Genomic DNA, 14,466 nt, shown 5'->3' on the forward strand with positions numbered 1-14,466 from the left:
AGGGACAGGCGATTTGCGCGGAACTTTTTTTTTCAGTGCAAATCATGTATCCCTGCCCATAGGGAAAAAAATAGCCAATTGCGCGGAAAAAAGTTCCGTGCAAATCGCCTGTCCCTGGTCGTAACTAAGCTGCTTCAGGGCTCACCGTCTCCTGGAGGCTTTGGCCATCCCATTCTTCGGTATTGTTGAACAAGGCAATGGCATCCATGGATATACAAATTAACAGAAGTCACATCAAAATATGCCTACCTACATATACAGACAGCCACCTATCTTGACATCAAAACATACAGCAATATATAATTTCAATATAAATACTCTTTATACACAATAAATTTGTCCTTTTCAATAAATTATCTTCTTTTTTTCTTCACTCTAACAAGACTATTTACAAAACTATAAATGGGTTACGGTTTATACTCAAAGTAATACAAAACAACCATAATTTCTGTAACTTTCCAAAAATATTGTCAACTTTTGGAAAGTAATGCTTATAATAATATTGTCTGCACTGCAGGTCAAATCTATACTTACACAAAAGTCTTTTATTGTGCAACGTAAATTGTTCAAATGAAATTTGGTTTACTTGAACCAGTCCAGTATAATATACTTGAGGTGTGCAATGTAACTGGCTAAATATTGAGCAGCAGCACCAATCTCATCCAAATTACTATGTAAACATAACATTTTGGCACACCTGGAGTACTTTCTTAGTAGTACCATTTATAGCACTGTATGTAATGCTCATAAACCATTCACCACCTGGCAAAGTCCCATCAACATCTATTAATGAGGGCCAGTGTTAGAAATATTCATCAAAAATGTACAGGCCAGCCTGGCCTGTAACTCTGAAAACGGGTGAAAAGTTACTGGCCAAAACTTTTTAGAGCTTTTAAATGGGAAATTAAGGCGGGACACATATCAACATATATCCGTCAATTACAAGTTACAAGAAGTTCAATAGTGACGTTTTAAACCAAGGAATTATTTGTCATGCGTATTTAAAATGAAATGCAAATTATAATAATACATTGTATGTTGATAAAAAGATAATATTTATTTTAATTCTGAACAAGTACCTTAGGGATGTGTAGATTACCCATAGTTTTACCCCAAATCCCTAAACATGGGTTCTGATTTGGGAAAAATTGGTAAAAAAACAGGCTAATGGCCGGCCCTATTTCGAACACTGATGAGGGCCAATCGTTCCAAGCAATGCAACATACAAAACTGAAACGCATATACCACATATTTTAAAGGCCTTTTGTGTAAACGTGAAGACATAACAATGGCGTGTTTGTTACACATGCAATATGGAACAATATGCCATCGAGGAATATGCAAGAATTCGCAGCATTGTTCATGCTATGATCATCATCCACAATGTATCACCCAGAATCTACCTTTTCAATAACATATTGACATTCATCTTATCAATATTATTTCTAGTAAAATAAAAACCATTAACATAACATCTGCCCACTAGTCTTTATAAACTTATTATTTTTCTTTTTTGTTTCAATGATTAATTTTGCTTAGTCTTGTAGCCGTCATTTAAAGCCCATTCTGAATAGTTTTATGTGAGCATCAAGATTCCTGCAAGACAAAAATTAAACATTTTACTCATACTAACGGCAAGTATTAAGCTAGCAGAGTACACTGACCTGTGTCAACTGGACTGTCATGTGTTACCCTGTATCGTAATAATGTGCACTTGCTGTGCACCAAGCATTTGACATGCATGTATGCAATCTTAAGTTGAATGGTTGACACTTTGCATACACATCAATACATCATGATGTTGTACAAGTTATGTACATCTGTTCATGTACACTGTACTAATGGCATACACTTGTCATTGTGATCACAGCACATATCGAGTTAGGATGTACAAATTTCTTTGTAGCTTGTCCTTCCTCAATCATAATCATATCAAATAGTAAAAGGCACATTCAAGGCCTACATAGGAGTACAAATGTTATACAGACACCAACACCACCACAAAACCATGTAAGTATAAAGACAATATGAATATCTTGTGTTTTTTTTTAAATGTCCACTACTGTGTGGGGTATATGTCCCGGGTATATGTAGGATGCTTTTGGGCGTGTTGGGTCTGCCTATATAGATGGTATCTGCTTTTAAACTCACTTTATACCATTCAAGGAATAGTACAACATAACATGAGCTGCACTTTAAAAAATACAAATTCAATACACTTAATTCCATTTCTTGTACACACACATAGCGAACATCTAAATCAAATTTGTCTTTTTTCCTTAAATAAAAATCCATAACATAATAAAAATATTTAACTTGACATGTAAAATAAATAATGTCAAATAAATAGGAGACCCAGATATTTCCCAACTAACTCCAACAGCTCCAAACTAATGATTTGGTAAAAACACCTTGTTATTACATTTAATATGATGGCATCAAATTCAACATATGTGATGTGATCAAGCAAATCAGTGGGAAGTCAGATATATTGATTTACTGATATAGCCAAACAAAGTCAATAATTTCCTTTGTTGCCTATTGTTTTGGAAACACTTCAACTGTTCATAATTGAATATGCCGACTTTGGACTGATTTTGCTTGATCACACCACATATATGCATGTTGGAAAGTATCAACAAATTACACAAAAGCTAAGGTCATCAAATATCATTATACCAAGTTACATAACTGACTGATGACCTCTTACTTACACGCTTATGTTACGCATTCACACGGTTCATTTCACTTTAGTGCGGGGGCAAGTCTTACTTTGTGGTATCACCTTCCTAGTAAGCATACTCAGAATTAACCTAGCATCAAGACAGGGACTATACAGCTTATGGAATAAAGCTGTCTAATCCCTCAATGAAGTCTTGACAATAGGCTAATTTAGTGTAGGATTGCTAACATGAAGGAGATACCCCTTTTTCAGAGCAAGCAACGCCCTAATATTTGTCTTCAACTGTAAATTATGTAAGTCACTACACAATCTGACTGAGCTAAGCTAATATGTGAAGCTTAACCAAAAACATCTGTAGATTTGATTGTTTTCTATTGGCTTCCAGGGGTGTTTCACTCAACATTTAACTCATTGTATTAACCAAGTAACCCATCATCAGGTATGATTCAAAGCTCGTGAAATATCCTCAAAGTAGTAGTAAATCATGAAAAACAGTGTGCAATCGGACTATAAGACCCCAAATCTGGCTGAAATTCAATAAAATTGCGTAAATTTTGGCGACACAAAATCCTAAAATTAGGACAAATCCTGCAGAATTGCACTCCTACATCATAAATTACTCCGTTCTCATCATAACTTTACAATGTGTTCCTGTTATATCCCTATTACTACCAATCATATATCCTTAGAAATAGAACGTATGATACTTACGATGAATTCTGAGATTTACGACGTTGAGTGAAATGCACACTTAGTTGCCTGAACTGATATCATTGGCCTTAGAATAAAACAATTTTAGTTACCAAGAAGTAGCACCATAGCTGCAATCCATGAGTTGTATTGTGTTCTCACCAAGAACTCCTTTTCTTCTCCAAAAGTAACACATTCTAACGCTTGTATTTAGTCATACCACAGAAAATATTCTTGTTGGAAACCACAAATTATTCCTGTGGAAATGTATCCATTGATAGATTATCAAAGGGGTTATACTGAGAGTCTGGACTGTATACTGTGTCTCGTCTCTAGTTGAGAGTAATGCCATATGTGTATTTCGCAATAGCAGTTTTGAATCGTGTATGATAGCTTTATCACTTGGGGTGTATACTAACAGATAGAAGGGCAGTTCGTCCACACGCTGGCGATGCAAGTCAGCACAGTGTGTGCGTCCGCGTCGATATTGCAACCACATACACGCACTAACAGCACTCTCAACTTGAGATGAGACACAGTCTAGCCCTGTGTGCAATGCTATTGGTTTGTGGGTAATTTTTGGCAAAGACCCAACTCCATAGATTGGTATTTTAACACACAAAACATGCAGGCACTATGAAGTTTGTCAGACATATACTGAACCAATCCAGAGGTACATTAATTCTTCCTTAATTAGTGATATGCAAATATGGCGCAGTCTGGACTCTTTATATCAGAAGCTACACAATCCATCCATGAAAATTTGTACACAAGGTTATTAGGTTAATGCTGTGTATATGCTACTGCAAATGGTACAACCAGATATGAGAATGAACATTCATGGAAAATCCTGAAACTGATAAAACCTAAAAAACAGTGTGTGAAATTGAACAGAAACACCCAAAAAACGGCCTGAAAATAAATAATGTGTAAATTTTGGTGACAAAAAACGTAAATTCAGTTTTAAACCTGAAAATTCTCATGCCTGGGTACAATAGGTAAATGTTTAATTTGCTAATACTACAAAGGATATAACCAATAAAAATAAAGGGAAAAGAATGACAAGTCATTATAAGTGTTGGTGACTCAGATTGACAGTTCCCTCATCCTCTATCCTGAAATGTGTTATACATTGCACTTAACATACCATACCATACCAGTAAGCCTTTCTATATGACAGTAACATAATATAAAACAATAATTTATGAAATGGTATTATAAGATGTCTGAGTGACACACAGCTTCCTTAGTCTCCTGCACAGAATCCAAAGGTTCATTTTACCCAAGGGATTTTAAGAGAACATTTGCCTTGTGTTTGCTTGTCACTGGTATACAATGAGATAGACACCTAAGAGTACCAACAGAGCCATGTGTGTGTTGCTTGTGGAGGGCAATTTTGCTATGAGCCCTGCAAACTTCAAAGTCTGTTGTTTGTATTCTGCATGTGATTTGATGTGCCAAAAATGTTGCCAAAAAATGCAGGAGGTTACACTATTTGCCCACATGAGAGACAAACCCAAATAGCGGATTTACCATAGTGCTACACATGGGCAATTTTGAGTCAGTACTCTTGCTCTTGGGTTATAATCTTTTGATGGGCTGAGATATTAGTAATACCTACATACTGTTTCAGTGCAGTGGCATGCCTGGATCCTTTGTCGGGGGGAGGGGGGCAAACAAATTTGACTAGTGAGCATTATTTTTAGCCAATCTTAGAGGGTTATTTGCACACTGCAAACATTTTCAGTTTCATACTGTTTGAAGTGAAAGTTGATACACATTGGGTTCATTTTAAGCGAAGTGTGTGACATTGAGCAATTTTACACTATTGAATGTGTGCATATTTAAAGACAGAACCAAGAACAAAGAATATTTTTTTGCTTTCGTTCTTTTAGTTGTCAGGGGGCATTAACCCCTCTGTCAGGCATGCCACTGTTTCAGTATGTACTTGATCTTACAATCTTTTGTGTGTTTTGTTTTCATATAATAAGGATTCCTGAGCTACCACATCATTTATATGCCACATCATTTATATACCACATCATTTATGATGAGTTTAATTTAAAATTATACTGCTTTGTTTTGGTAGCCTTCTGCATATGGTATTATATAACACATGGAGATAGTCCTGTCATTTGATTAGTGGCTACTACATCTAATATCATTAAAAATGCTGTATATTTGCCCACTATCTGCTTGTTTTGAGGTGGTTTTTTTAGTCACAAAAAGGCAAGTTTTGAATTTGAATTAGTTGATGATAAGTTGGATGACATGTTGGAGCAATCAATGATAAAAATTGACAGTGTTAACATAAAGAAGAATCTCATAATTGCCAAACAATAATGGCACTTCCAGAAAAAAATGATACAATTCCTGCCATTGGATACTTTGCTGGGCACACTCTACAACTCTTGTATCCGAATTATTGGGTATTCCAGTAAAAATCCATACACCCCTATGGAAAAGATTACCTTAATCTTCCATGGGAGTGTGATTTCAAATGCAGTTACCAAAATGGGTGACTCTATCTGAAATCTACACCCCCTGTGTGTAAGATTAAGGTAATGTCTCCCATAGGGGGTGTATGGGTTTCAACTGGAATAGCCCATTGTACTATCATATAGGTAGGCCCCCTGCAAAAAACGCAATTTTTTGAAGTAAAAAACGAGATCCAAAATTTTGAAAAGCGAGAAAAGCTAGATTTTCCCCGAAAAATTTGCTGCCCTCTATTGTTCAACAATGTTTAGATGTAAATAACAAACCTGCCGACGGCCGGCCGATGTCGAAGAAAAAAGTGACACAAATTTGACCTTGAATTATGTTTTATAGTCAAAATATTCCAGTAATTCAATAAATATAATGATATTTGGCCTTAACTTGAACTCATTTGAAATGAAATGTCAGTTTTTATTGAGTAAAGGATGGCTTTTTCACTCAACCTTGTGCTTGCAATGCTGTTGAATTCTGAACTTTGGCGAAGTTGGAACTGCATTTTAATGGAATTTGGCGAACTTTTATGGCATAAAGCAACATTTTAAGTAAGTGCACTGCTTGGAAACTTTTTAAAAAAGCGAGATAATTGGTTAATAGCGAGAATCACGGCGTTAAAAGCGAGATCGCGTTTTTTGCTCGCATCCATTCACTTTTCTTCATGCAGAAACACAGAATTAGAGAAGGAGAGCAGGACTTGACCGCCATCTTGATACAGGGATGGAGCAAAATTGGTAGACGCACTTGATGTGACCTGCACACGATACCAAGAATACCCCCAATTTTCTCACCATAGCTGACGGCATTATTGTATGTGGCAGTATAGGGGGTCCGGGTTCTCCTTCTCTAATTCTGTGTTCAGAAAAGTTTCATCCGCACATGCAAGAACATTTTGGTCTGGCAGGAATATGTTCATGTATGAATGTTAAATTGACTGCTCATTATCAGAGAAAATATGCAAACTATTGCCACTTGGTAAACTGGAGAGTGGGGACCGTGAGGTCAACTATTTTCCATTGACCACTGGTCTTTGGTGGAAAATAATTGGCTCACTGTCTCCAGTTCACCTTCGGGCAATAATATGCATTATTTCTTTCATGAGCAGGCAAAATTTGTTTACCATAATTTTAATGCCATTTTTACCAATTGCACTAAGTTGTGTTTGGAAAATCTGCTGACACCTGTGGCTCACAAAAAATAAACTTAATTAGCTCAGATTTTCACAGATATTCCTCTCTGCATATAAATATAATCTGATATTCTTCAATACATCTAAACTGCCTCACAAAGCATATTACACAACAGCTTTTCTTTTTTTTTTCAATACACATCAAGTGCAGAAAATATATCATTATAAATATTTATGTTCTATATAATATATCTATCTACTAATGCCAACACACAACAGTGTTTTTAACACCATGATACAAAATATATAGGCAACCCAAAAGTAAAACAAAACCCTTGAAATGCAAGGGAAGTAAACAATAGTATGAAAGATGTCATGTTGTACTATATACCGGTCAAATATCAGCCGAGTGAGGCGCAACTACCTTGTCAATGTCCTCTTTCCACATTCATTATTCAAAAGGTTTGATCATTTTCAACATCGTCACTGGGCGGGAAAAAACTTCATGTACTTTTTGCCCTTGATCATGGACGAAGCAAACCATTCAATATAAAGTCTAAACCTACAAGGCTTTATCCATTTTCAAGGGCCAAAAGTAAATATGAGGTGTTTCCTGTATGTACTAGTATGTACTTTTGCCCTTGAACATGGATGAAGCAACCTCTTCCAATATAAAGTCTATACCTACAAAGGCTTTATCCATGTTCAAGGGCCAAAAGTATATTAGCCCAGTGACAGCATGTTCATAGTGGTGCAAATGAGTCCCACAAGCCAGTTGACCCCAAGATCAACACCACTAAGGCTGTGGGAAATTAATTGTATGGTTAGGGTTCGATTCCCTGACCAACCTTTTCTCACCCGACCCAAAATATTTTGAGGTCTCAGAGAGAATAGAAAAGTTGATAGAGATGATATTTATTACTGTAGATATTCCACAAATTAAATATAAATCTGCAATTTAGCATGAAATCTACTTCCGCTACAAGTTCATGGTTGCAATTTTCCCAAAAGTAACTTTGAGCAACGCCATCTCGTCAATTGATGGCCCACCAACAGTATCCCAGACATTGATGGACGCCAAAACAAATGGCTACAATATTTGTGTGACCAGCCAACCATACTTTTCGAGTAGCAGAGAACCCTATCAAAACAATTAATTTTCCGTGGCCTAAGCATATAATTAAAAAGTACGGCTTAATATTAGCATGTGAACTACAAGTTAGGGAGTAGGTTGCATGTTCATTTGATCAAAACACCTGTCCTATTTGCACCACTGAACATACTTCCCAAATTCAGAGTTTCAAGTTACAACTTCTTACTCCAAATACTTTCACTTTTTGTTCAGGTTAAGCATTCTTAAAAGTTTACACTTGGTCTGTGAATGATTTACTTGAACAAAAATATCAAAACCTTCCAAGCAATCACTGCACAACAAACATTGAGAACAGTAACCAGCAGTGGCATATCCAGTGGGTAGAGCGTACAAGTTTGTTCATCCAAAATTCTAACCTCCTTACATGACCCGCATGTTCCACATTAAGTGCTAGCTGAAACTTGGTGACTCAAGGAAGCTTTTGCATACCCCTTCCTCTTAAAAACAAGTGACCCCACTTTCAATCTTAAATTTAAACAGTTACACCAAGTATATGAAACTTATCCATCTGTTCAACAAGTTGCAGACTTGAGTAAGACAGGCATGTAACTGCCAATCTTTTGCAATGCCCTTTGTGAAATCCAGTATCTGTAGTCTTAGGTCTGTATGCACAAAACAAGTTAGACCAGGTCGAACGTTAGACCTTATCTAACCACAGAGGTTAGAATTAGGGAGGGATTCTTTCCCTTTTTTTATTTTCCTCCTTTACTTCTAGCAAAGTCAAAAAGTTAAACTGCAGCCATCTAATATTAAGCTACATGTATTTGCCCTCTACAATATTATAAAATAAGATATGTAAACACCAAAAAGTTCCTTCTCCATGACTAATCTCCATAGCCAGACCAGGTCTAAAGTTTGACCTGGTCTAACTTGTTTTGTGCATATGGACCTTAGAGGTCAGGCTCAAAGAGTACAGACTCCGTTGTTGTTTACCTGTCACTCATAGAGAGCAATATAGTGTAACCCTGGATTATTTTCTCATGCACCCAGTAAACTTTGATTCAAACCTTTGTAATGCTCAACTCATCGTTCGATATCGGGTTTTTGCTAATAAATGCCGGAGTTACACTTTTTTTGGTCTCCATAGGTGACAAACCAACATGGGCAATTCGTAGTCGGTACTCTTTGGGTCTAATCTCATTGGTTGTAACCTGTCAACATAATGTCTGTTGATAAGACTACACATTCCAACATTCAGTAGCTGGTGCAAAGATTTGAAAGATAAATTCTGAACAAGTGTTGACAACATAGTACAGTTGATCCCTGCAGTGAGTCTGAGCTGGCTGTATGGGAGTGATCCATTAAGGTTATGCTGGCGGAAGCTCATCTTCTTCGTCACAACATCGACACCATTTACATTTGCAGCAGAGGATACATGGTGCTACGAGGAGAAGGAAAGGAGATGCTAGGAGTAGTAGTAGCCCAAAACCCGCAAAAATCCCTATAACCTGTTGATTAATAATAAGGAGATAAAGTCTTGCATTAAATATTCTTTGATGATTTTGTTTAAAAGACATGATTGAGGCTATTACTGAATGTGTTGACACAGGAAAGAGGCAGGACAGAGCTAGGAATTTTCCCATTTAAGATCGGATGATCTGAACCAAAGGTTTTCCACCCAGGAAGGAGTTTGTACTCCTGGCACATTCATGGGTATTGGCATTTCAGGAAGATCCCTAAGTACACAAAATGTTCATACCCCTCTCTAAAGTTTCTTGAAATATATGCTATGAAACTAGTGCAAAGAATAAATTGTGAAGGAATACTGAGCTTAGCCAAAGAGATCAACCGCCAAGTTAGTGACTTGCGGAAAACCGGCCTGCTGACTTAACATTCATAAAGGTTCAGAAGGTTTTGAATACTCTATCCTTCAATAAAGATCTTTTTGGCTATGCTGGAAAGTTAAATGGTTGACTAAGTTAATATTCAGGTTGTTTTGCTGTAATTTGTAAATATTACAACTCTGGAATGAAATAACTATTTCACAACAGATCATCAAGTAATTGCATATCAGATATTTATCATCTTTCAGTATTTGAGGTTTGTATGTTAGACCTTTGTCATAAGGACTCAGTAGGAAGTCACTTACCTTTGTTCTATGCCATATATCAGATGTTCTAGAGTGACTCAGCTTATTCTTCTTCTTAAATAGTTCAGTAGGTACTTAGTGTATATTTATCCGTACCTTTTGCAAGGTGGATGCAGGACATTTATAATGCTGAACTACAACTAAGGTGCGATAAAAACTGAAATGGACCGTTGTCAGTAGGAAGCCACTTACCTGTGTTCTATGCCATATAACAGATGCTCTAGAGTGACCAAGCTTATTCTTGCACGGACCTTTGTCATAATGACGCAGTAGGAAGTCATCCTGAAACAAAAGATCACACAAAACCATGTATAAGATAAACATCACTATACTGCTTCAACCTAGAAGTACAAACCAAATCTGTGGCATCGGGGTTGATACTTTGTCGTCTACGCACTGCGTGTTAAAAAACGCATAACGCACAATGAGCGCGCCGCGCTTAGCAGAAATATAAATCACAGCCGTTAAGCGCGCCAAAGAAGCATTTAAACACGCATTGCACTGAAATAATTATTCTCATACCTCCAGTTTCCGAGGGTCTATTTACTTTGACGGACTATAGTCAGTCCTGAAGAAGGCAGAACCACTTCTGACAAAAGCTTGTATTTACAGTCTGCATTGCTGCTGAAATTCTTTGAATTATCTCTATACTATGGTCGGCTCATGATAGGCCAGACTCAAAACATAGTGGATTGATAGCATGGCGTACACACAGCTGGGAGCAGCATTTAGCAAACTGGCCTTTACGTACCGTAGAATTCCGTCTAGAAGCATATATGCCTCTAAACGAGGGGTTTTTTAAACGAAAGATATGAAAGGCCAATACCCTTCTCAAAAACATTGCAATAGATTGGTCTTACAAATATACATGTTTGTACAGCCGCCTTTATCAGTAATATAGTTGGTCAAACTCCAAATAACGTTCTTGTTGAGAGTGTCTGCCTCTTGTCTCTTGTGTCAAAAAAACCTCGTTTAGAGGCATATATATGCTTGTAGACGGAATTTTACGGTATTTCGTTACCGACATGCACTTTTGTTCATTTACCCCGGCGTAAGTTGGGACTTTATTGACACGCGCAGTAACAAAAACCAGAATAATTCTCACATATTATGAGGTGATCATAGTAGTTTTCAAGGTTTGTGCCTAATATTTCCTCAGCAGATGAAAACCAGATAGAGAGCTTCTCAGAGGTAGTCACTGCAGTACTTCTTTACAAGTGTTATTTTTCATATTCCAATTGAGTAAATAACTGGGTAAATAACACTTCAGGATCAGCTACAGAATCAAGATAGGTTACAAGCTCATTTGACCTAGAATTGCCTGCAGAAACTGCTTGCGTTTGCATCCACATTCAAACTGTGGAGGTGTGCATACTGTACACATATACAGTAAGCCAAAAAAATTAAGGTATCAGAAATGTTCACCCCCTGTATATTCTAAAGACATATATGTCATACTTGGAACCAGCAGTTAATAGCTGCATCTTTTAGCTCGAATTTAAGACCTCATTTGTTGAAATTGTTCTAGAAATAAAAACACGACGATCCAAAAACCCAAGGAAGATGCCAATTTAAAAGTTGCAGTTTGCTCCATGCATTGCATGCCCTATTGATTTGTACACAAAGCGTTTGCGTACAAAAGCACTAACGCCGTGCTTGCATTGGTTCGCATGTTAAAACTAGCGTCATGCTTTCATTGATTAGAACACAAAAGTGCAACTTTTGATTTTGTTTCTTCATTAGGTTTTAGGTCACCGTTTCTTTAATTCTCAACCAATTTCAACAAATGAGGTCTTAAATCAGAGATAAAGAGTACAGGTATTGGCTGCTTGTTTTAATTTTGATATACTTTACTTAGGATATACAGAGGTGAACACAACTGGTACCTTAATTATTTGGCTTACTGCATCAGATGTGGAGCCTTATTGCAACCATGGAGCTTCAGTGTCTTTGTGCTACAGAGGGTGGTATAATGTACACACCTTATTTTGTAATACAAAGTCCTCATGTAGCATTCAATTATCTACAGATTTGTTGTGTGTAAAAATCCACTGTTAGAATGTGGGTGTATGAAACTCCACGGTTGGAAAGTCATACACACTCCACACTTGGGGATCTTTCGAGAGGGGGTGTGTGCGTGTTTGTAAATGCCTCCAAACGAGGACTTACATATGGATACACACCATACAACGAGGACACACATCCAAACGAGGACATCCTCGGTTTGTTACTATGACCAGGATGACGTAAATGATGCAAATATGCATATAAGATAGGTCCCCTATAGGGGGTATAGGATGGGTCACAGTTGGATAGCAAGTTGTCTGGTGTGTCTGTGTGAGGTCCACGGTGTGTCGATTAAAAACAGGTGTGTGAGTCCGCGGTTAGATCCTCGTTAAGTTGAGGTCCTTGTTTGGAGGTATTTACAAACAGGGGTGTGTGTGTGTGTGAATCTTCTGCACTATGTACTTACATCAAGATTGGCTAGACAGTACCAACAGAAGACATGTTTGCATCGCTTACACATCATCTGTGCACAACCCCGTCCCCTCTCAATAGGAATGTGGCACATCGGACATCGCTTGATATTGATATCTTCATCTTCATCTACTTGTGGTAATCTACATAAAAACAAAAACAAGAATGAGAATTTCAAAATTCATGCAAAACGGATGCATCGTAACTCTTCTATACAATATTTATGTTAGAGATCAGTACCATCATGGTGTTTTTGGAGTTTTTACAAGTAGAATGGATTTAATAAGAATGCAATTGTTATCAAAATTGACTCCAGATCTATAACAATCACATAATCCTTGATTTGGATGAAAACTTTGTGAATTTCAAGAGTGCAATTGATTCACAAAATTTCCATGCATGCAAATATTTCTTCCTCGTATGAAGCTTTTTAAGGAAATGTACAAACCTCTATGCAGGAGGTATTTGTTTGGCGATTACTATTATAGCACTATAGCTTAATTAGAATATGTGACCCGATCTGATCCACTCAAGCTAAAGTCAGAAATTTTGAAAATTGAGTTACTGCCATTACTAACTTGCTCAGTACCTACACTTCCTGATGTTTAATCCCCAGATCTCTTGAATACTTGGTTGCAAAGTTATGAACCTTTCCTTTTATATGTTTTTTTTTTTTTTTATTTGTATTTTTTCTTCTCTCTTTTTGCCTATATCTCAGTTTCATTATTGCTGTCTGATTGGAGCAGATCTGGTCACATATAGACCTCTATGCAGGAGGTATTTGTTTATACACAGACTATCAAAAGTCGGAAAACAACTAATATATTCCACATTAAATAAAAAAAGACAAAATAATGAATATTTCTGCCAAATGACATTCTGACGTGGTATGAAAAAGGGCACAGGGCGGGCGACAGAAAATTCAACAAATAACTTTCATTAGCCTTAGGCCAAAAAAAAAATTGTTTGTTTGTCCATAGAGGCTTATGAAAAAGTTGGTCGGTAAGTCAAAACGCACAGCACTTTACTGGTTTAACTCTTGAGATGGTTCTGCATGTTATACTGTTCATTTTCTTTACATTTTCTTTCTTTAAATTGATACTAACCACTGTTTTATACGATGTCCCATTGATGCCAGAAAAAAAAAGACACGGTCAGTCGGACGTGGACAAACAAACAATTTTTTTTTTGCCTTACTGCACATATTAATCTACCCTTTCTTTCCTTCTTTCTTTACAATCTATTACAAAAATACTTGTATGTATATCAAAATAAAAGACATGAAGTAACAAACTAGCAAATTTAACACCCTGAATGCTTCTCCCTTCCAGTAATCTTCCTCCCACACAAACCGTTACACAAAGATGTTAAAACACTCTCACCTTGACATTACAAATAAACTGCAAAATACTTTTTTCATCCTTTCTTTGCAAACTAAAGCCAGCTCAATAATTTGTTCCAAGAAATAATCACAAAATATAATCTCTGTGTCATTGTCAAGTAACCTAAACAACACATTTGTAGCAACTTAAAGCCATAATGTACAATTTCCATCAAATTTTGTTATGTTATTCTTTACTCAAAATGCTGAAATAATAATCAGTAATAACTGTCAGGAAAGGGTTTCTGTCCATTTGAAGCCAAAATTACAAAGTTTTTCAAGTGAAAGAAACCTGTTTGCTATTTTAGCCGTTCAACATGAAGCGCTTTATGGGGAACTTACATGTAATGTTTGCATGGCATTGTGTCAAAAT

General features: G+C 36.7%; 1 protein-coding gene across 1 annotated transcript in view; it reads right to left on the bottom strand.

Moving 5' to 3' along the window:
* Positions 1-6,085: 6,085 nt before the first annotated feature.
* LOC140165975 (probable E3 ubiquitin-protein ligase RNF144A-A) overlaps positions 6,086-14,466 on the bottom strand; it is a 60,629-nt gene continuing 52,248 nt past the window's right edge. Inside the window, exons 7-9 of the mRNA XM_072189336.1 lie at positions 12,708-12,855; positions 10,427-10,516; positions 6,086-9,593 (exon numbers count right to left, since the gene is read on the bottom strand). Of these exons, the coding sequence (XP_072045437.1) occupies positions 9,453-9,593; positions 10,427-10,516; positions 12,708-12,855 (379 nt within the window). The 3' untranslated portion in view covers positions 6,086-9,452. The remainder of the gene's footprint in view (positions 9,594-10,426; positions 10,517-12,707; positions 12,856-14,466) is intronic.

The sequence above is a fragment of the Amphiura filiformis genome, chromosome 12, assembly GCF_039555335.1.
Source record: "Amphiura filiformis chromosome 12, Afil_fr2py, whole genome shotgun sequence".
NCBI lineage: Eukaryota > Metazoa > Echinodermata > Ophiuroidea > Amphilepidida > Amphiuridae > Amphiura > Amphiura filiformis.